Source organism: Jaculus jaculus, chromosome 1 (assembly GCF_020740685.1).
Source record: "Jaculus jaculus isolate mJacJac1 chromosome 1, mJacJac1.mat.Y.cur, whole genome shotgun sequence".
Taxonomy (NCBI): Eukaryota; Metazoa; Chordata; class Mammalia; order Rodentia; family Dipodidae; genus Jaculus; species Jaculus jaculus.
In genome coordinates this window covers 49,128,914-49,153,656 of record NC_059102.1, presented here as the reverse complement: position 1 = coordinate 49,153,656, position 24,743 = coordinate 49,128,914, and the positions used below count along the sequence as shown (strand labels likewise).

Sequence of the window (24,743 nt, the reverse complement as noted above, 5' to 3'; positions counted from 1 at the left end):
TTTTTTATAAAAATTGTATAAAACTAACTATCTAAAGTTGAAGCTTCATAATGATACTATTACATGTAGAAATGCTTGGAAATTGTACTAATATATTAACATGTAAGCAGTCTTTAGCCCTGGGCAACAGAATTACTTGAAAGATTTTTTTATTTCTTCTAATTTTTCACTCCTAAATTTCTAAAGCCATACTATTTAACCAAAAGAAGATGTAAAAGAAGGAATATTTTATCCATAAAACAACTAATAAAATGGCAGTAGTAAGTCTTTAGCTATTGATAATTACCTTGAATATAATGGGTGAGATTTTCCAGTTATAAGACATAGAATGGATAAATGGGCATAAAACACAAAGCTGGAGCATATGCTACTTACGAGGGATTTGTTTCCCCTGAAGGATGAGTGTAAACTGAAAATGAAGTAATAGAAAAAGATATTTCATGCAAACAGTGTGCAAAGACAGTAGGAGATGCTATGTATACATCACATACTATACATCCTAAGTCAAAACTTTAAGCTATAAAAAGAGAAATGTTTTTTAAGCAAAGCTGTTTTTTTAATTAATTTATTTATTTGCAAACAGAGAGACAAGAGAGACAGACAGAGAGGAATGGGCACACCAGGACCTGTAGCCACTGCAAACAAACTCCAGACACATGTGTCCCTTGTGCATCTGGCTTATGTGGGTCCTGGGGAATTGAACCTCCAGTCCTTTGGCTTCTCAGGCAAACACCTTAACTGCTAAGCCAACTCCCCAATGATTATTAAATAATGGTTATTAAATAACAATAAAGAGGTCAATTAAACAGGAGGCTGCAAATAACAGAATAAATCACCTTGGGACTCTAGAAGTTTCCAGTTTTCATCATCTAGATGGGCCCAGGTAGAAGCAGAGGATTAAATAGTGAGTGTTGACATTCTACTGCACAAAACCCTGCAAGCTATCAAAGGCAGAAATTTGACTTCATGTAAACTATAACTTCTGGCTCCTTTCTCTTCTGTTGTCTGTTCTTCTCAAGGCCCTGATATCCAGAGGCTTGGGTGATCCATCCAGCACAGGGAGGCTCACTGTTTAAACAGGTAGCAAGAAGCATGAGAGTAGCATGGACAAGCAGATCCTCACAGGCAAGCTGACCTAAGCCACCACAAGCCAACTTGACTTTAAAGATCAGAGAAAGCACAGCTCATTTTGTAACCAGACATGACATAGTATGGTGTGGACCACCTCAAATGAAGGAACAGGGGCTGGAGAGATAGCTTAGTGGTTAAGCACTTACCTGTGAAGACTAAGGACCCCGGTTCGAGGCTCAATTCCCCAGGACCCACGTTATCCAGATGCACAAGGGGGCTCATGCATCAGGAGTTAGTTTGCAGTGGCTAGAAGCCCTGGTGTGCCCTTTCTCTCTATTTCTCTGTGTCTTTGTCTCTCTCTCTCTCCTGAGTATGGTTGAACATGCCTTCAATTCCAGCACTCAGGAGGCAGAGGTAGGAGGATTACTGTGAGTTTGAGTCTAGCCTGAAACTGCATAGTGACTTCCAAGTCAGCCTGAGCTACATTGAGACCCTACCTCTAGTGTGTGTGTGTGTGTGTGTGTGTGTGTGTGTGTGTGTGTGTCTGTGTATACATATATATATATGTATATATATGCATATATAATATATATTTAAAATATATACATATATATTTATTTAAATATATATATTTTAAATATACACATGTATATTTAAAATATATATATGTATATGTATATATACATATATATGTATATATATAAATATATATATGTATAGATATATAAGTATATATCTATACATATATATTTAAACACAAAAGTGATGGCAACCAGTATGACCATAGACTTGTGTAGGATTTTAACAGATGGGATCCTTTAGAACATGCTTTCTGAAGTGCTGAGCAGGAACTGAGACACTAATAAATGGCATGTTCCCACATCCTTAGGGAACACTGAATCCCATGGCTACAGGATTATTTCTCTTTCAGGCTTTCAGATAAGGAAACTTAGAGATATGTAGTAATCCTCTAACCCTTGCCAATCTTTTCAAGCCAAGAACAGAACAAAGGCCTAGGAGATGAACATGTCAAGCTAGAAACTGATCATGATTTCTTTGTTTTGTAACTTTTTGTAGTTACCATGCATCTGTGAGAAATGATACTGACAATGCACATACAAGAAATATATTCACAATTATTTTTTTCAATAAAATTTCAATGAATTCAAAGAAAGTCACTGTGTAATTAATTAATAGAGATGAGTGGATTTAGATATGCAACTGAGAATCCACTAAATCCTGAAATCATGACCACAAAGATGACATGCTAGGCTTTTATTGGTTCATTCACAAAACATCTTATTAACATTTTCCCACATTTAAATGTGGTGTCAAAATTCAACCTCTCTTACACGAGCATCCTAAACCCCTCACAGAACTACTGCAATCACTTAGTAATGCCCACATCATGTAAAGGAAGAAATTAAAGTGAGGAAAGATTGAGTGTAGCACATTGCCAGGTCCCTCCACTTGTGAAAAATTATGTTTTATGGGTTATGATAAAAAGAATAATGACTGTATGAGATGTATTGCCTGGCCAAACCAGGCGCATTAGGTGAGATTGCCCTGAGCATATGTAGAAGCAGGAAAAGACAGGGGAGCAATGATTCAAACCAAATGACCCTCACGATGCTTTGATCTGTACATGAGCAGCTTCCTGTGCCTTAGCTAGATTTTCAGCTTGGATAATACTAGTTAGTTAAGAAATACAAACTGTATCTGTTAGTAAATAAAAAAGTTGAATGGGTCTCTTAAACATTTTTCCAATTGTGACCCATTTTTTTTTAATTTTTTATTTATTTATTTGAGAGCTTTTTTTTTAAATTTTTTATTTATTTATTTGAGAGTTTTTTTTAAATTTTTTATTTATTTATTTGAGAGCTTTTTTTAAATTATTTATTTATTTATTTGAGAGCTTTTTTTTTTTTTTTTTCAATTGTGACCCATTATCCCCAAGAAATTTACACACAACCCTGGGTATAAAGGCACATTTTGTATTAAAGGTGCTTGCTTACAAAGTCTGCTCGCCTAGAGTGCAGTTCTCCAGCCATTCACATAAAGCCAGACAGACATTCCTTTGCAACAGGAAGAGACCCTATCAGATAAACATGCACATGCCCCCCCCACATACAAACACACACACACACACACACACACACACACACACACACGCACGCACGCACACAGACATGTGAGCACACACAGACATGTACAAATAAATAAATAAATAAAAATTAAACATCTTTGGGTCTAAGGAGATGGCTCAGCAGTTAAAGAAGCTCTTTTACAAAGCCTGCCCTCACAGGTTTGATTCCCTCGTACCTAGGTAAAGTCAGATGCACAAAGTGGTGTATGCATCTGGGGTTTGTTTGCAGGGGCAAGAGACACTAGTATGTCCATTCTCATTTTCTTTCTTTCTCCCGCTCTCTCATAAATAAAAATATTTTTAAATTATTTGATATATATATAATTTTACTATTGAGTAGAAATGAAAGCAAATTTTCATATTAGTGAGGCAGGCATACTTATTTTTCATAAAGAATTAAGTCTTGGCCAAACACAATACTACACCTTATAGAACATCTTCAATATTTGATCAATATTTTAATTTTAAAGTCATCAATGCTAGAGGACACTGTTTCACACAAATATATGGTACAAATGGCATAAGTATGTTTAAGGTCCTTTCAGAACTTTTCAGACATTCTACACTAAGCATAAGCCAAAATTCATTTGATTAATTAAGTCAACAACATTTAAATGCTCAAACAGCATTTAAAAAAATTAAACATTCTAATATTATACAATCTTATGATATACTAAAATATTACATGCTGAAAATCATGGTAGGACATTATTGGTTTTCCCCATAACTAAATCACTGTGGTTATGTGAGAGTAGGAAATGTTCTATGGACCATAAGTACACTATAGTTCATAACATATCATAGTCTTGAATCTGAGCTCCAGGGTTTCTGGTGGCATTCATTGCCATTATGTGGCAAAGAGGCATGAACAGTTCAAAGTACACGCCTAACAAAGAAGCACCTTAAGTTCATTATGCATTTGTGTTTATATCAGTTTTGGGTTATTGGGTATTCAGAAACCATTTGTGTTGCCAGATTTGTCACAACTCTACCTTCAGTTTCACAACTACATACAGGGTCATGACTCATAGGTAAAAAGAAACTGGAACCTAAATTCCATGTAAAAACCCAAAACATGTGAATGTGTCAACCAAATCCTATTTCTTACATAAATGTTAGAGGCTTCTGTGGATTGAAGCAGTATGTTAAGACCCATGCTCACAGCCATAGATGAGAAAAGCCCAGCAAATCATGGCCTCACTGAAAAATGTAAAATCAAGTCTTAGAAGCCACTGGCACATTACTTGTCCTCTAATATACAAATATACATGCTCAAAAGCAGTTTTACACTTTCTAATGTTGACTATTCTTGAATTTAGTATCCCTATATGGCTAAAAATTTACAATATAGAAAGCTTTATAAAACCCAAGTAAAAGCTGCTGAGATAGCTTAATGGTTAAGGCACTTGCCTGCAAAGCATGAGGTCCCATGTTTGACTCTCCATGTCCAATGTAAGCCAGACTTACAAGGTGAGTGCAAGGTCGCACATGCCCACTCAGTGGCATAAGCATATGGAGTTTAATTTCAGTGACTGAGACCATGATGTGACAGTTTTCTCTTTCCATCTCTCTCTATATATACATAGAAAATAAAATAATAATAATAAATAAATTTAAAAAGTAAGGAAAGACAGAAAAATATGTGCACCAGGGCCTCCAGCCATAGCAAACAACCTCCAAATGCATGTGCCACTTTGTGCATCTGCTTTATATGGGTACTGGGGATTTGAACCTGTGTCATTTGTCTTTACAGGCAAGCACCTTAATTGCTGAGCCATTTCTATAGGCCCAAAACATAAGTTATTTTTAAAAGGCTTTGCTTTTCAATAGTTCAAACAGTGAGATATTTATTCCCTTAGTAATTTAAGATAAAGGAAAATTATTAAACGATGCTATAATTTTTAAAACTTGGTTTTTCTTTCTTATAGCACAACTACTAGTCTATATTCTAGGCAAATGACAGTTAACATATTTCATATACCTTGTATGGATCATAAAAACGCTTAATGGCAACAACTTTCACAGTATATAATAAGTACATAAGTTAAGTAAATTATGCTGCCCAAAAATATCTAGTATAGCCAGAATAGTGCACAGCTGTAATACTTGCATCCAGGAGGCTGAGGCAGGGGAGATCATGATTTAGAAACCAGCCTAAGATACACAGTGAGACTGAAAAAAATAATAAAATTTAAAAATAGGGGCTGTGGAGGTGGGGTTACAGATGTGCTATGTTACCAGGGTCCTGGGAAATCAAATTCAGGTGGTCTTAGGCCCTCTTAGACCAGAGAAAAGCCATGGCTCATGAAATCTGCAGCTCCCCCTACACGCACATGCACACACATACATACACACACACACTACACATAGAAAAAAAACCCAGCCTAAAAGCAGATTTTGTCAAAATGAACTCACTAATTATAGCAAGATGTGAAAATTAACAAATTGCACAAAACATAATCCTTCTTTATACAGGATTAACCACCAGTATTCCCCATAGCATTGTCTGTTGACCTTTGGCAACAAAAATAGTTAGTAATACGATTAAATGTAATGTCACAACTAAAAAAGTTCTTATTTAAAGCCTACTAAACTTGCCTTGAACTCTATAATATAATGATCTGCAGTATAGATGGAATGTAATACAAATAATGTCTAGTAAATATTTTAATCACTCACACAAATCAATAGCTGGAGGAAGATATTATATGTTATAGACTCATGAATCAAAACAGACACAATCCAGACAGATGTTCTCAATATACAAGTGTCAACTCTGAGATCATGCTGAGAACCTTGACCCCAAGACCACTACTCTGAGCACAACAGGCTTAAGAAAGCTAGAAATGCAATCCCAGATGGATAACCTTCCCAGCAACTCTTAGAACAGAAATAGAAACAAGTACAAACCTAACCCATTGGAAAATGGGGAAGAAAGCATCTGAAAGCAGTTTAGCTAAGGAAAGTATGTAATTTTTTCCCTCCTAGAGAGGGGGAAAGAATAGAGGGAATCACAAACATTATTGCGGGTCTTTTTTTTAAATATAAAATCTCCAGAGTCATTAATGAAATTGCAATTGCTGATGACTAGATGAAATCTCATTGTTAATATTCCCGCAGGTCATGAATGGACTCACATGCAGGGGGAGACAATCACCTGGTCTCCAACTTTGGTGATGATGAGAAAGAAAGCAGGCATAACAGAACATAGGATTTTAAGGCTGGTTAACCTGAGAAGCAAAGGAAGGAAAACTTCTCGTTAGTATAAATGTCATAAGATTCACTTGACTGAGAATCACTGGGCTTCATCATAGTGCTTTCTGCCATTAAAAAATTAAACCATTAAAACCTTAGACAATTTTTGTCATGTCTTTGGATTTTGTTTCCGCATAAGAATATATTGGTTTAATAACATAATACCCAAAAGAAAAATAATGCCGAGACTATAAGAATGGACTTGGGATTTAACTGTTGTCTCTGCTATTTACTAGCTGTAGGAATTTGGACACATTCTGTGCTTGGATTTTTTTATACTCATAAGTCTATTGGTGAACATTATATAAGTTACTACATGTATAACACTTAGCACAGTGTCTGACTCTAATACTGTTGCTTTTGCTGCTGTTATTTTAATGTGAAAATAACAGAAGATAATCCTGGCTAGTTAAATAAAAAAAGCTTGGTACAAATGTATTAGATCAGGCTGGAGAGATGACTTAGTGGTTAAGCGCTTGCCTATGAAGCCTAAGGACCCTGGTTCGAGGCTCAATTTCCCAGGACCCATGTTAGCCAGATGCACAAGAGGGCACATGCATCTGGAGTTTGTTTACAGTGGCTGGAGGCCCTGGTGCGCCCATTCTCTCCCTCTCTCTCTCTCTGCCTTTTTCTCTGACTGTTGTTCTCAAATAAATAAATAAAAATAAACAAAAAAATGTATTAGGACGTGGACAGCTTGGATTTTGAGAACCAGGTTCCAGAGTAAGTTTTCAGGAATGAAACTCAAATCACATGACATCACAGACTTAGGTTGATAAAAATATATTCATTATCACAAATAGGTCAACGCTAAAATGTGTTGACATTACCGCAACTTCCATATGAGAATTCAGTCTTATTATACTATAAAATCATGACCATCCTACCAGCAAAGAAGCCAGAAATGTAAAAATCTGACATTTTTAAATACTTCAAGAGAAAATGGTTTGCCCAGCTTCCCCAAATAAGTTCAGGTACTTGTGACCAAAATAAACTTGGTCATTTTAACCTTTGTACTAGGGATTATGATCCAGAATGATCTGTTGAAGAAAGTTGTATCATCTTTTTCAAGATCAAGAATATATTACAGATAATGTATGGTGCCATCAGGTAGAACGTGGAATATCTGTTACTGGAGGAATTTCCAAATGCTCTTGACATGCAAATTGAGTCAGTAGGTAGATTCAGAACCTAACACTTAAGATAAAGACACTGGACTTATAGTTAGAATCAAATCTACAGTTTTTAATTAATTACACTGTTAAAGGCTTTCTATCTATTTACACATGACTGGAGAGGAAAAAGTGTTTCCAAGTCCAGTTGGAAAAGTAAAAGTTTCCAGAGTTTAATAAACATCCTCTCATAAAAGAAATCTCTAGTCTGTTTATCTAAACTATTAATATGTTTGGGTTGCTAGGGAGGTTGGATCCCTGCGGACATCAACCAGTAGGGAAAGGAATAGCTGTAATTGGGATTCATCTATTTTAAACCCCTCAACTATAAAAACAGGGCCTGAAATACCAGCAACCCAGAGCCCACTGTCTTTTCTGAGTAATGAACAACTATTCTGACCTCATGACTAATGTCCAGTGGCTGCCTAAATTGACCTGGACTTCTACCGCTGATGCAGTCCAAGCCCACAGGGTGGTTCTAAGGGCCATTCCTCCTCACAGTGTGAGCTTCAGGACATCTCTGAACAGGTCAGACTGTGAAATTTCCAATACTATTATTGGGAAATATTTTTCATGTTTTTAGAAACCACAGAAACACAATTAATAAGCTTCCTAATCAATGGCTCACAAATGAATCTCATATACCCATAACATATGCAAAGTTGGTTGGTAAAATTTTTAGAAATTATAACAATCAAGAAAATTGAAATAAAAATAAAACAGATTAACCTGTTCATTACTTATTTATTTCCCAACTATCAGATAAAGCTTGTTAAATTGGAAATTCTGGAATCGGCACTTTACTATTATGGGATAGGAGTTGGATTGCCTCAACATGAAGGGCAAAAATATTGCCAACCTTACACTGTTATAATAATTTATTGAGTATTACAGATATCTAAAATGCACAGAAAAGAACATAAGAGGAAGCAGTATCTTCCAAATGGGGATAATTAGCCCAGGGATGGGGTGGAAATAAGCATTAGCAATACAACTTTCAGTAAGCAATAGATCTGAGATACGTTCTCCTCAACAGTTAGCATAGTAGAATGATTAGATACTGGAAAACACTTTACATTCAGTGAGGAATTAAGTTATGCCAGGACAAACATTTTTATACATTAGGAATATTTTGAGCATTTCAATGTATCTCACTGCTGCGAGTAGCCAGGTTTCCACATCCAAGCAGCAGCATGAGGGATGAAGCCAACGAGCCCAGGCCCATTGCCCAGGTTCAGATCCTGGCTTCTCCACCTAACAGCCATGTGGCCTCAGCAGACCACGCCCTGACCCCAGTGTCCTCCACAGCTGAGGCAGTGATGATCTCTAACCTGTGCTCTTGTGAGGATGAGAGTATTATCTGGCGTGTAAGAATCAATATTCAGGTATTTGTTAGCATGGGAGAAAACGGAAACTTTATCTCTGCGACTGTCAAATTTATATTTTTAGAATTTTTTTTTTTAGTGGTACCAAAGTTTCATGGTTAGGTGATCCTTTATGAATGTAAGGTAAGAAAAAATATTTTAAGTACTCTATAGGCAAAGTTTTTTAAACTTTTAACTAGCATACAAAATAATAGGTCTTCTTGTGGTATTTTCATAAGAACTTAAATTTGGGTGGTATCCCTCCCCCACCTGCTTCTACCTCCCTCTCCTCATGCCCCTCTCCCCTTGTACACTCCTGCCCCTGGGATTCCCCTTCCGTTTCAATGTCACGTGTGTTCTGTCCTCCGCATCCCTTCCTTGAAGCTTCTTTCACCTCCCGTGGCTCACGCTCTAGTTTTGTGGTTCAGGCAACTTTAAAGATCCAGTAAGATGCAGCAGATCCAGCTGTGTGAAGACAAAAGACAGAACCCGCACCAGCATTCTTTGGCCTTATTACCTAAAGACAAAAATATACAAGGCACAGAGCCCTCGCTAGCATTCTTTGTTCTTATTAGCTAAAGCAGTGTTGTTTAAATTACTGAGAATGAGAAGTGATCCTGACCACAGACATCATTTAAATACTGTGATCCAAAAAGCCTTAGAGCAAATTCTTAAAATTATTAAAAAGACTAAAATTGATATAGGTAGAATTGGACAGTAATATTATTAGCTGCTTTATTTTACTTTCATTGTATTTTTAAATGTATTGCAACTGTTATTTTATTTTAATATTGATTTAGTTTATTTTATTTTGGCTTATTTTATTTTATTGTGAGAGAGAGATGAGAGAGAAAATTGGTGCACCAGGGCTTCCAGTCATTGCAATTGCACTCCAGACGCATGAGCCACCATGTGTGCATGTGTGACTTTGTAAGCATCCATCACCTTGTGCAGTTGGCTTATATAGGTTCAGAGGACCAAACTTGGGTCCTTAGGCTTCACAGGCAAGCACTTTAATCACTAAGCCATCTTTCTAGCCCTTATTTTTATTTTAAAAATAGTTTTATTTATTCGTTAGAAGAGAGTATGGGTGCACGAGAGCCTATTACCATTGCAAATGAATGCCAGATGCGTATGTCACTTTGTGCATCTGGCTTTACATGGGCATTGGGGAATCAAACTCAGACTTTCAGGCTTTGCCAGCAAGCACCTTTAACTGCTGAACTATCTTTCTAGCCCTTTTAATTTTATTGTAAATAACAAGGAGAGGGCTGGAGAGATGGCATGGTGGTTAAGACACATGTCTGTGAAGCCTAAAGACCCCAGTTCAATTCTCCAGGTCCCACGTAAACCAGATGTACATGGAGGTATATGTGTCTAGAGTTTGTTGCAGTGGCTAGAGGTCCTGGCACGCTCATTCTCACACACTTGCTCTCTTTCTCTCTCTCCTCTCTGTCTCTAACAAATAAATAAATAAAAGTTAAAAATATTTAAATAACAAAGAGCTGCCACTAAATAACTAAAACATCTCTCTTTTGAATCTCTTTTGTTTTGAGATATGGTCTCACTCTAGCTCAGGCTGACCTGGAACTCAATCTGTAACCCAGCCTGTCCTTAAGTTTACAGCAATCCTCCTATCTCAGCCTCCCAAGTGCTACACATCAGCTACCATGCCTGGCCTAAAAGCATATGTTTTAAATGTATAGATGGGACATACTTAATATACTATTTCCTCGGGTATTAATTGTAAATTTACTAATAACTGCTGACATTCTGTTCCATTTGCTTTCTTTGTCTTTAAATGGTGGCTCATGCCTTTAATCCCAGCACTTGGGAGGCAGAGGTAGGTGTATTGCTGTGAATTCGAGGCCACTCTAAGATTACATAGTGAATTCCAGGTCAGCCTGGGCTAGAGTGAGACCCTACCTCAAAAAACCAAAAACCAAAACACAAACAACAACCCAAAAAAAGCACAATAAAATGTAATGGCCTAGAGCTCTCCCTGCGATAAAGTACACAGAACTCTTCCCCCAGTCAATGACCTGCTACAGATCAGCAGTGGGAATTTGACCATACTGCAGTCTTTGGCTCTTAGGGGAACATAACTGACACCTCAGAAAAATATCACGACAGTTCCTTTCCAACGTTTGTTATACAAGAAAAAAGAAATGGAGGTTAGTTCCGCTTGTACTGAGAACAACGCTGCTCCCCACATAAAGACTCAACATTAGGTAGCACATCTTACTACCTTTTCAGCTTTGCAGGCTTAAGTCCTTCAGTGACTATCCCCAGAATGAGCCAGTTTACTTCTCCAAATTTTAATCTTCATGTGTCTTAATTTAGAGCTCCATATTGCCTGGTCTGACTTGTGAAACGACTGAAATCGAGGGAAGGAAGGAAGGAATTGATAACAGCAGAATACTGGTCAGAGGCCTGGGCTGTACACATTTGATACATCTCTTCCTCTAAACAAAGGCTGACATTACCTTCTAGACCAGTGAGCTTTGAGGAGCTAAGTCATTTGCCTAAGGTTCCAGAGTTAGTGAATAATGCATTGAGTACTCCAGTTCAGAGACTTTTGCCACAAAACCACATAGCCCTGAAGTAAATGAGAGTCCCAGGTTTCTACCTTAGAAAGATCATCCAAAGATCACACTTTGGTGAGTTTATATAATAGAAAGAGTGTTAAGGAGGCAGATCTCATGTTAAGTTTCTACCAAAATAAAATAGCATTTCCAAAAAAAACTTCTTCTATTTGTTTAGCATTTTACATGTTTTACCAAGTTTGTCTTGAACCAGTTTTTAAAGCATCAAACTGTCATATTCACATAAGCAACTTTAACTTTTATCTTCTAATTAGTCAATGTATTACTTGTCAATAATAAATTTATTTCTTAATAAAGCTATTGTTGCCAAATTACTTTAAAAATAATTAAGGAAATCAAGCTAAAGATTTCATTGTTTTCTCCTCCTCCTCATACACCCCACTTTGAACTTGTAGGAAAATGGACAAAGGAAATATGGTGGTCCTCCACCAGGTTGGGATGCTGCACCCCCAGAAAGGGGCTGTGAAATTTTCATTGGAAAACTTCCCCGAGACCTTTTTGAGGATGAACTTATACCATTATGCGAAAAAGTAAGTTAGAATGTAACATATCATTTTTCTTATCTTTCAAGGAAAAAAAAATATTCTCACTTTTCATTCTTGTCCTTCTTGGTCAGCAAAGAATGGGCTCCAACTGCCTAAACTATAAAGAAAGTTAATGTCTCCCTCGCCATTAGTGGCTATCCCTATATTACACTGCCTTCACTCAGCTCTTTGTCCTATTAGTGACAACTTGATCTATACCTACTGAAGAATCTCAAGCTTGTACCTCATTCCCCTCAATCTCTCTATTGGCATAGCTGACTCACTGAAAATTCAATGTGTCTCACCATCTAAATAACACTATAGCAATCGCTCCAACTTGACATTTTAATGTGATGTTTTTAAAGTACAGCATTCTCACTCTAACAATTGTATATGTTTGTCATGGCCCAAAATATGAGTAGATATAGATATAGATATAGATATAGGTATAGGTATAGGTATAGGTATAGGTATAGGTATAGATATAGATGATATAGATATAGAGATAGAGATAGAGATAGATAGATATAGGTATAGATAGAGATAGAGATAGAGATAGATAGATATATATAGATATGCATATACATATACATATACATATATGTATACATATATATTGAGAGAGAGATAGAGAGAGATTCAAAATAAAGTCTTCTTCTGCAAGCCCAACTTACTGTCTACCTTAATGCATCAATAAAATTAAGTGCATAGTATTACAATGTCAGTATAAAATAACTAAGAAAAATTTTTCTTAGCTTTAATTTCAAATGATATTTTGCTGCTAAATTCAAAATTATAATGAGAATACGAAGTTAACATTTATTTCTAATAATTTACTAGGTGGCCTTTTACTTCAATCACATTTTTGGAAAATTTACTAAATATGATAGTTTGGCTTTTTCCCTACATGACAAAATCAATTGTATACGTATGGAGGCATTTGTGACTCTGCCTTTGATGCAGAACCAAACCTTTTTTTATACATATAATGCCACTTAGAATATGTACTAACTACAGAGAACAGGTCCTATAAAAGTTTTATATCTTAAGTTTTATATCTTATAAGCATCATGAGACACCTAAAACAGATACATTATCTGACTTGTCAATAAACCAAGAAGAAGCAGGTGTCCATCAATTAACCCTTTGGAGTGGTGGCAGGGTGTGGCTGAGCACTCAGGTGATAGTGTCGGCTTAATGGCTCTCTCTCTCCCTACACATGTGCATCCTATCTACTTGGGTGACCCTTCTTCCAACCACCATAGACTGTTGATGCTGCATTACCAGAGATAGTTGGGGTGCCAGAGGGAGTAAAATATAGGTAATAAGAAGACCAATAGCTAGGAGAGGGAGAGGCAAGTACTAAGTACTCTTTTGCTATGAGGTCCTAACCCAGTGTCAACTGTATCAAAACTAGCATTCACCCCAGTCTAAAAACTGGCAAAATAAGCGCTTTCCCCAGATCACCTGTGAGGCACACCTGTTTGTGCTAACATTGTGGGAGCCAAGAAGCTGGTTTAACAGCTCCAAATGAGCCTTCCTATTCTTCTGTTTTTAACATAAGTGATAGAGTATAACCAAGAAAAGGTCAAACCATGGAGACATTAGAAGCAAATTTAGAAGGCATGTACAAATCTAGTAAAAAAAATTATGCTTCTAATGACAAATTAGTTTAAGGTTCCCAAAACATGACATAAATCTCCAGATGATTGTATGACTAAAGGTCATTTGCTCTGCCAAGACAGCATTCTATAAACTCAGGCTAAAATGCCACTTGTATATATTTTCTTTATTTAACTTGACTTTTCCCATGGGTCAAATAATTAATCTGAACCCAACGTAAAAATATGTTAACAATTCCACATGGACACAAATGCCAAACATGGCAGATGGCAGAATGAGAAATACTGTGTGTGCCTGTGTGTGTGTGCTCTTTTAGAAATACAAATGCATAAATATGAATTTTCTGATTTGATTATTTATAGATTGGTAAAATTTATGAAATGAGAATGATGATGGATTTTAATGGCAACAACAGAGGATATGCATTTGTAACATTTTCAAATAAGCTGGAAGCCAAGAATGCAATCAAACAACTTAATAACTATGAAATCAGGTAAGATCCTTATTTTCTAGATTAAAATTGAATCAGAAAATGGGCTTGTATCTGTTCTTCTATAATTTCTCTAATATAGTATATGCACAAAATAGCCAAAGTAAAAATAATATGATAGATATTTTCTTGGTGAAAATGAATCTGGCTAAATATTTATTTAATCACATCTTTCTGTGATGTGTCAAAGCAAGCAATGTGAAATGATCAATGAAACAAAATTCATTAATTTACCCATTTCTTATGGATTTACACCAGAGATGGTTCAAAATATTGGGAACATATAAAGGTATAGTCTCTCATTCTCATGGAAAATAAATATAGTTAGGTCTATTAGATTACATGAAAGCATAAAACCAGGGATTAAATAAAGTTGATTCAGGAGACTGTTATTTTAATTTGGTATTTTAAAGAAAATATTCTTTGAGAAAGTGACATTTGATGTGAGACTTGAATCAACAATTCAGCCAAGACGGTGAGAACCAGGACAAGATTGTTTCAAAATAAAAGCAATAGCAAGTGCCAAGTTTCCAAAATAATAGTAAGTTTGAACATAGGAAGAAAGTCTATGTAGCCAGACAAGAGTAAGGCTTGAACAGAAAGCTGAAAACAATACAGATGGAGAACCTTGTGCTCCATGATGAAGAAGCTAAAAGAAAACTAAAAGTGGGAAATTGGAGATAGATGTTAATTAAATCTGTGTGCTTTAAATTATGCCTCTGGCTTTTAGATAGACAATGGGCTGTTGCAAGGTGAGGTTAGAAAGAGGGAAGCTATGTAGATGCCTGCTGCATAGTATATATCTAGACAAGAATAATGGTGACTAAAAGGGTCAACTGGACATATGGTACAAGCTGAAGGGAGGGACACAAGTACTAAATATTGGACTTGAAGTGTGTATGCACTCAGAATGTGTGGGGAATAGCTAAGATTTTATTTGAAGTATCTGTGGTATTGGGAGTGATATTGAGACAGAAAGGCTAGGGACACAGAAAACACGAGGGGCTGTTTGATACATTTGATATGTAAGATGTACATCAGACATTCCAGAGGAGATATGGGGGTGACTGTCCTCATGAGAGTCAGGAAAGAAGTTACAGTTAAAGCATAAGTTAGGAGTCCACCAAATATAGATAGTACTTAAAGCCATGGGATCACAGGAGACCTCCAAGATATAGCTGATCCTTGGGAACCAATAATGGCTTTTATAAAATGATCTGAATTCTGAAAACTTCACTTGGATAAAAATCTATCACAAATCTCTTTTTAAGAAGTGTCCTGGGCTGGAGAGATGGCTTAGTGATTAAGGCACTTGCCTGTAAAGCCTAAGGAAGGACCCATGTTTGACTCTCCAGATCCCATGTAAGCCAGATGCATAACGGTGAGGCAAGGGCAATGTCACACATGCCCACTAGGTGGCACAAGTGTCTGGAATTCGATGTCAGTGACTAAGGCCTTGGCTCACCAATTCTTTCTCTTTCTCTGTATCTCTCTGTCTCTAAAAAAAAAAAAAAAAAAAGAAGAAGAAGAAGTCCTGAGTCACCTGAAAGGAAGTGAAGTGCTTGGGAAAGAACCACATAAAGTTATAATTTCACATCACTTTTTAATATCAGAAATTGGAATTTGTCTGATTGAAATAAATTGAAAGGAATGGGAAATTCCTTTATAGTCCATGAAATCTGGACATACACTAACAATGAAAGTTATCCCAGAAATGTCTTTTGAGTTGAAATGTATGTGGAATTGGCTATGTAGGCAACAGACAGATTTTTGTATCAATTCTTTACATAGTTACCTACTTGGAGCCTACCAGTACTTTGGAAAATAGGTAGGATATGAAAAGAAATACAATGTCTTAATGGCCACTTATAACCGAATCACCAGTAAGTTTCAGTGTATTATCTACAGAAAATATTTTTTAAATGCCTGCTTATGGTGTGTTAAATCTCTCCACTTGATAATATTAGCTGCTCTGTAAGTTTGCTAGTAATTATGATGGTGGTGAAGGAGGTGGAAGAAAAGGAGAGGAGAAAGAGGACAACAAATTTTGAAAGACATGTGGCCAAGATTATTAGGCAAAACTCCAGTTGGAAGTCAGAGCAAGGTGCTTCACAAAGCAGAAGGTAGAAAGCATGGAATATGAACTGGTAAACAGAGACCAACCTGACAGCTTCTATGCTGCCCAGGTCAGTCCTGCCTGAGAGAAAGCTGTGCTTACAGAGGAAACTGTAGCCTTCAACTTGCTGTCAGCCACCACTTCCCAGGGGGATGAATAAGGCTCTTATCCAGAAAAGACCCACAGTTATCACATCATCTTCCTCCACATCAAATATTCACTGAGCATCCTCTAAATGTCTGGCTTCTGGAGACATTACAGTCATGCCTTCAGCTTACGAGAGACAGGTCGTTGTCTCCAGATACTTCTGGGAAAGAGTATTGTCAACCCACACACATTTAAAAGGAGAAAACAGACACTCTACACTTTTGCTGCTGAAAGCTGATACCAGCCCAACCCCATAAGTTTCAAATACAATGTAATTTCTAAAGAAACATGTTATAAGAGAATGGTTTATAGTCTTATTAACATAAAATTTATACACATATATACACATACATATATATTTGAAAATCTCTCTATCAGCCATTTCTTCCCTAAGAACCATACTTCTTGGGCAGTGATGACCAGGGGGATATGGGTGTGTCATGGGTCAGGCAAAGCCTAGGAGATGCCAGGCAGTGCCCCAAGGCTCACCAGAATACCTGACACATGGCCAAGGACCCCAGTCTCAACCACATCAGATCAACCTCCCACTCTCCTGGGTGAAAGCCTTTATCCATGACAAATAAGCAGCTTTGGTTGTCTGTTTTTAATAAGTCTGTGTTTCTAAAAGCCACTTGTCCAATACTCAACACATGGAAGACATCATAAAGAAATAAACGTTAAAACCATTCTTCCATAACTAAGGTTCCTAAACATATGTACTATGATGACATTTCATTGTCTTCCTGAATTTTCCATACAGTTTCTATCAAAATAGATTATTATATACTTATTTTAGAATTTTTAGAACAATTGAGCAGCACATTGTGTGCTGGAATTTTCACTGGTGTGTGTGTGTGTGTGTGTGTGTGTGCATGCGTGGGTGTGTGTGCGCACAGATCTGTATGTGTTATGCACACATTTGGAGAGCAGAGCTCAATTTCTACTTTCAGTCCTCACTTTCTCCTTTTTTTTGTGACAGGGTCTTTCATTTTCACCACTGCATTTTCTAGGTTAGCTAGCATGTAAGCCTCTGGGGGCATTCTCCTGTCTCTGTGTCCCATCTCACAATAAGCACCTTGGGATTACAAACACTTGCACTCCTGCATCCACCTTTATGTGGGTACTGGAGATTCAAACTCAGACACTTACATGTGCACAGTAAGGGCTCTTCTCATTGAGCCACCACCCCAGCCCATGCATGCTATAGCTTTTAAGCCAAGGAATATTCTTTTACATTCCTATTACTAGAGAAAATTATGGCATGAAAGCACATCTTTTGAGATTATTAACCAGAAAAAAAAAAGTATTGTCTTCCCTATGGGACATTTAGAAAGTGGGGGCAGAGGGAATTTTGGATGATGTGACACATGATCATAGGTACTTGATGATCAAGAGCCGAGGATAATAAGACAATGAGGCAGTGTCCAATCACAAAGCCAATAGCTTCACATGGAGATGCATTACCCTCGTTCGTTTTGGATGATGTTTTAAAAATTACAGTTATCAGAGCTGGAGAGATGGCTTAGTGGTTAAGGCGCTTGTCTCTGAAGCCTAAAGACCCAGGTTCAATTCCCCAGAACCCACATAAGCCAGATGCATAAGGTGACACATGTGCACAAAGTGGCACACGTGTACAAGGGGGCACATTGTCTGAAGTTGGACTGCAGTGGCTAAGGCCCTGGAATGCCGATTCCCTGTGTCATAAAATAATAATAATAATTATCTTTATAGTTATAAGCTGGTGCTCATCACTGGTTACTAGGGTACATTTTCAGAAGGGGTGTTATTTAGTCAATGTGTATACACACTCAGCCCTGTGACCCCTGTTGGTGAGTGTGCTCAGCGTGTCCTCGTCCAACGGGGAAGGCGCGCCTCACCCTGCTGATGAGCCTCTATGCACAGTGGGGCAAACCGGGGCGGCAGTGGCAGAGTCAGCGGCATCCCTTAGAATCTGTAAAATGACAAACCACCTCACTTGATTCCTTAAGGGACTCAAGATCTTCACGTGTAAAATGGAAAGGACACCTATTTTGACCACTGCACAGACTCCTTTGCATAGGCCAAGTAAGATAGAAGTAGAAATGTCTCACAGCACAAGGGAATAGCATAGTCATGCCCAGAGTGGGGTGGAGTTGCAAGCCAGATAGGTGACATAAGGAGCAGGGAACAGTAGGTCAGGCCTCCTTACTACACAGGAGCACCAGGAACTGGTGAGGATGTGTGGCTGGTGAACACACATCTAAAGACAGCAGGGACAACTTAGCTCCCATTATTTTTTTCACGTAATAATGTAGAGTCCACTAATTGAAAAGAAAAATAGGGCTGGAGAGATGGCTTAGCAGTTAAACGCTTGCCTGGGAAGCCTAAGGACCCCAATTCGAGAATCGATTCCCCAGAACGCACCTGAGCCAGATGCACAAGGGGGCGCAGGCGTCTGGAGTTTGTTTGCAGTGGCTGGAAGCCCTGGTGCGCCCATCTCTCTCTCTCTCTCTCCACCTCTTTCTCTCTCTGTCGCTCTCAAATGAATAAATAAAAAATGAACAAAATTTTTTAAAAAAGAAAAGTAAAATAAATGGGAGAGGGTGGGAACAAAAAGAGGGCAATGGAGGGTGATTATAATCAAAATATATTATATGCAGGTATAAAATTGTCAATAATAAACTTTTTAAAGTTTTAAAAGAAGAATTCAAGAATCCCCGAGCTGGGATGTAACTTAGTGGTAGAGTGTTTGCCGGCATGTCCAAGGCCTGCGGGTTCAACCAGCACTGTAAAGGAAAACAAAGAGAGAGAGAGAGAGAGGGAGAGAGAGAGAGAGGGAGCCAGCCCATACTGAAATATTTTCTGCTCTCAAAAGCAACCACACTGTCCACAAATGGCTTCTAGGAGTGTCCGAATCTTTTGCCATTGTAATGTGATGCTATTTCCACAAAGTTTCTCCTGGAGAGAGATCCTCACAATCAAGCTATCGAAAGGGTAACTTTTTTTTGTTTTTTTTTTTTTAATTTATAAGTTGAAGGTTTGGGGTTGCACCACGAGCCACCTCCGCCGCAGCCGGTTCCTCGCGGGCGCTCACCCCCGAACATTGCTCTTTTCTCAGAAACGGGCGTCTCCTGGGGGTCTGCGCCAGCGTGGACAACTGCCGGTTGTTCGTTGGGGGGATCCCCAAAACCAAGAAGAGAGAAGAAATCTTATCGGAGATGAAAAAGGTCACCGAAGGAGTTGTGGACGTCATCGTCTACCCCAGCGCTGCAGACAAAACGAAGAACCGCGGCTTCGCCTTCGTGGAGTACGAGAGCCACCGCGCCGCGGCCATGGCCCGGAGGCGGCTGCTGCCAGGTCAGCCCCGCTCGGCCGGGCGCCCGGAGCCCGCAGTCCCAATCCTCCGCCTTCTTTCTCTCACAGTCCATCAATCCCCTCAAGGTCCCACAGGGGAGGTTTGGAAACTCACCTTGTCTGTGCGTTGCCTTTAATTTACACGCTCTGGAAAAATCCAGAACTTTAAGCTGTGACAATTGCACACGTAAGTCGTCCTTAAAGTGAAGAATGTGCCCATCACAGCTATTTCTGCATGTGAATTGTGTTCTTGTGCTAACTAGAACTAGGACATATATCCATGACTCAATATAGATAGGCATAAACACTATCTCTATGACAAGCGACATACTTTCATTTTGATTCCTTGAGGTCTAATAATTTCTAATTTGCTAGAAGAAAAATAAAAGCTCTTCTTTGAAAGACCTCTTTGCTAGATGTTCCAACCACAGGGCCGGTCCCAGGTTGGCACTAACCACCTATCTGAGTTTAAAGGACCACCACAACACTGCCTGCATCAGACGGGCTCAGGAAAACTGTGCAAGCAACTCAGCTTACTACAAAACAGTCCCTGCGACATGCACAGAGCCAGGTACCCCGATGAGTTAATATTAACTCAAGAAAATATCTAAAATAATAGATTGGACACATTAGAATCGTTTTTGTTTTTTTTTTTTCTCCTTAGAAGTATGGGACACCAAAATTAAAAGCAACATACTTTTATTGTCTTTACAGTTTGTTGTTGTTTGCTTTGGTTTTGGGGTCTTGGGCAATCTCAGAAAGCACTGTGCCACTGAGTTATGTACCCGGCCCTGTGCACATTCTTAACAACAAAACAGACAAGAGTTTTTTGTTGTTGTTTTAGCACAGTTGGGGGTGTCCACCTCATGGTCTGCCGGTTATAAGAGTGTACATGTGTTTATTTTTCCTGACTTCATGACATGGTGCTGTCTTCTGCAAAGTTCACATGACAGCCATGCAATTTACGATTTTGTTGGCCACATTTGTAGCTACCCAAAGTACATGTGCTCTATAGACTGAAGGTTGAACTCCTTGCAGAGACATCTGCAGAAATTGGAAAATAGCCTCCGATTGGGTGCCTCCACAAATTGTTGAATCGGCCAAGGACCTGGATACTTTTTCCAATGTTGGAGCATTCCTTCACCTGAATGGAAGACTCGTAGATACTCTAGTCTGTTAATGCCATTCCCTTCGTTTCTTTTCTACTTGGGAACACCAACATTTCCACCACTGAAAAGTTTATCTTGTTCTCCAGACATCTAAACAAATATATGCCAGTCTTCTACCCTCATGACTCTGACTATTGAAAGACAGTTTTCGGTAAAAGACTGTGTGCATGGGATGTGAAGGTTCTTCAGCTCTCCAGAGACAGGAAAACATTGGCCCAAAGAGCATCATGTCTATGTGTTAGCTGAGCTCACTAAAGTGGGGCAGAGTCAGGTTTCAGTGACACTCAAGTTAAGTTGTTATGCGTCTACTAAAGGCCCTGAGTTTGCTTACGAATTTCCCGTCCAGAATCCATCAGGAGAGGGAGGCTTCCTCAGTCCATGCACTTGTGCCCATATTTATTGTGAGGCAGGTAGTCCTCCCTTAGCTGTGGCTCTTGAAGTCGGCATTTACTAGTTTCATTCTGCTGAATTTGAGTCCTACAACCTCACCAGCTAAGTGATGAGATAAGGGGCAATGAAGAGTGAGTCAGCAGAGAAACTATTGCCCCTCGCCTGGGACTCAGAATGAAGTCTTTTCCCACATAGATCACTCTCCCCATTTCTCCACTGCAGGTTCAACCACAAATTTCAGTAATTCACAACCTTCTAGAAAGCCTGATTTTAAAGAAATGAGAGATGTTTAATTAAAATTAAAACACACACACAGAGATTTGTTTTTCTTCTTAATTGGCCCAGACTTAAACACACAGAGAAAATTATAATCTAATATGCTTTCATTATCACCAAGCCACTTGCTTCCTCTCTTAACAGTGGCAGTTCCCTCATGAAAAACCCTTGTCATTGTTGAGCAGAATGTGAGACAAAGATGAGTTATCCAACTCAGAGGCCAGGGCATTCTAAAGTTGCTCCAAAAGGCAAAGTCCAGCAATGAGTCTCAGTTTCAGGAGTCATCAGTCACCTGGCGGGGCCACCACCAGAACTGCTAATTCCACGGGCCTGTTGTATGACTGAATAATATGCATTTCCAACTTGTCAGGATGCTACTTGTCTGCAACAGCACATTTAAGAACCTGTGATCAAAATCTGCCCATCTTGTGCTGCATACTAGAATGGCCAAGCAATGCTTCCAAATGATACCAGAATCCACGTCAGCCTGATTTAATCCATCTGCTTTTCTGTGGCGTACAGGTGAAGCACTAGTGTTTTTACTATTCCAGATGGTTCTACTATGCAGCCATAGTCTATGGCCCAATAAGAACACCTAAGGAACAAATGAGTGGGCCAAAACTTACTGAACATTTATATAGCATGAAATGAACAGCAAGGGAGATTCTAAAATAATACCTAACCATTGTGCTCAAAGAGTCCAGATTCCGGGGCAGACCAGATAGTTCAGACAGTGAAGTTCTTGCAGGAGAACATTAGTTTGAGGCCCAAAGCTCACATAGAAAGCAAAAGCCAGATATAGTGACACATGCTTGTTATCTCAGCTGTGAGGCTGTGGAGACAGGCAGCTCTCTGGAGCCAGCAGTCTAGCCTAATTGTCTAGTCACAGGCCAAGGAGAGAACCCATCTCAAAAAATAAATAAATAAATAAATAAAAGGTAGATGGCATTTTTGAAAAATATCACATATTCATGAACACTCACATGCACCTGCACACACACAAACACACACACATAAAAACACACAAAAAGTCCTTTATCTACAGTATCATCTTTTGTTTGATGGCACACGCCTTTAGTCCCAGGAGTCTGGAGGCAAAAGTAGAAGGATCATTGTGAGTTCAAGGCCAACTTGAGACTACATAGTGTATTCCAGGTCAGCCTGGGCTAGAGCAAGATCCTACTTCAAAAAACAAAACCAAAAAAAAAATTTAAGATACTTGTATTAGTCAGTTTGCTCCTGAGGAAATGATACTTAGGAAAATATTCTTTAGGGCTGGAGAAATGGCTTAGCAGTTAAGGCGTTTGTCTTCAAAGTCAAAGGACCCAGGTTCAATTCCCCAGGATCCATGTAAGCTAGATGCAAAAGGGGCACATGCATCTGGAGTTCATTTGCAATGGCTAGAGGCCCTGGCATGCCCATTCTCTCTCCCTCTCTCCCTCCCTCCCTCCCTTCCTCCCTCCTTCTCTCTCTCTCCCTCTCCCTCTCTCTCTCTCTCTCTCTCTCTCTCTGATTGCAAATAAATAAATACAATTAAAAAGCTAAAACAAGTAAATAAATAAATAAAAGGAAAATGTGCTTTCTAGACAAGATCACTCACTGTTCCAGCATTTAAACTCGTCTGATTCAAAGCCCTTGCTCTGCAATCACTCTGCCACATTGCCTCCCTCTGAGGAAGTCACAGGGATGTTTGTGTCAGTGCCGCCCATGTCTCCTCTCACTTCTGTTAATATTGGCTGAGGGATTTTTTTTAATCCTGAGGCCCAGATCATTTGCAGCTATATGAGAAGGGACAGTCCCAGTTTCAGCAATGAGCTGGTACATCAGTAGCCAGCTCCTGGTGGGGGGGATAGCAATAGTCCTGATTTGTAGCACTTGCCTATTTTTATGGTCTTTAACACTTCCAGTGTGGCTGAGTTCAAGCTACCAGAATGATGTCACCTGGCTCACAAGGGTTAGAAATTCTTCACTCATTTATCTAAAAATGAAGACTTAATTTTATTCCTTATCTTTGCTACTATGACTAATGCTTCAAAGAACGTGAAAGCCTGTGTGTGTCTTTGACATCTTCACGGTGGGACAGCTAGATCTTATGACAGTTCTATTTTCATTTTTTTTTTGAGGCACCTCAATGCTGTCTTCCATAATGGATGTACCATTTGCACACTTGCCAACTGTTAACAAGCATTTCTTAGTTCTACGTCCCCACCAGGACTTATCTTGTGTATTTTTTTAAATATTTTATTGTTATTTATTTATTTGAGAGAGAGAGATACAGAAATAGGCAAGGAGAGAGAGAGAGGGAGAGAGGAAGAGAGAGAATGGGTGTGCCAGGGCCTCCAGCTACTGCAAATGAACTCCAGATGTGTGGACCCTGGGTCCTGGGGAGTCAAATCTGGGTCCTTTGGCCTTGCAGACAAGTGCCTAAACTGCTAAGTCATCTCTCCAGCCTTATCTTTCGTATTTTTGACAATAACTATTCTGTTACTGGTGGTCTCTATGTGGGAGTTTCCGAGTTCTTGGTGCCTTATTCAAAGAATTGGAAAAGACACATGCAAAAAGAAAAAGAGCAAAAAACTTCATTAAGAATAAAGGCATAGTGCAGTTTTGTATACACTGCCAAGAGGGCAGCAGGCCACTTGAGTGGAAAAGTATTCAAGGGCTCCAGATATTGACAGGATTTTTGTTGTTGTTGTTGCTGCTGTTGTTGTTTCTTTGTTTGTTTGTTTTTAAAGAATTCCACAAAAAAGAGGGGCCAGTTGTCAAGGGGTGTAGTTTGTGTAGTTCTCTGTTCAGATGACAGACAGACCTGAGGTACATAACCCTTTCTCTGCTATGCATGCCCTATCCCATGGCACATCTGATTTTAATCACATGTATACCCAGTTAAGAATAGGCATAAAATGATAAAGAGGAGATTCTTCCTAAAAGTTCACTTAGAGGACAATTTGCCTTATTAAGCATACACCCCAAATCAGTCTAGGCTACTATTCTAATACCTGATATATAAAAACAAACTTGAATAAAAACTGATCAAAATAATGGCCATTATCAGACGAGG

At 38.7% G+C, this 24,743-nt stretch overlaps 1 protein-coding gene across 4 annotated transcripts in view; it reads left to right on the top strand.

Annotated features, from left to right (window-relative positions):
* A1cf (APOBEC1 complementation factor) overlaps positions 1 to 24,743 on the top strand; it is a 77,885-nt gene that overhangs the window by 30,896 nt on the left and 22,246 nt on the right. For all 4 annotated transcript variants that reach the window (XM_004653192.2, XM_004653191.2, XM_045161398.1 and 1 more), the window contains 3 exons: positions 12,010 to 12,144; positions 14,124 to 14,254; positions 19,612 to 19,850. In XM_004653192.2, the coding sequence (XP_004653249.1) occupies positions 12,010 to 12,144; positions 14,124 to 14,254; positions 19,612 to 19,850 (505 nt within the window). The remainder of the gene's footprint in view (positions 1 to 12,009; positions 12,145 to 14,123; positions 14,255 to 19,611; positions 19,851 to 24,743) is intronic.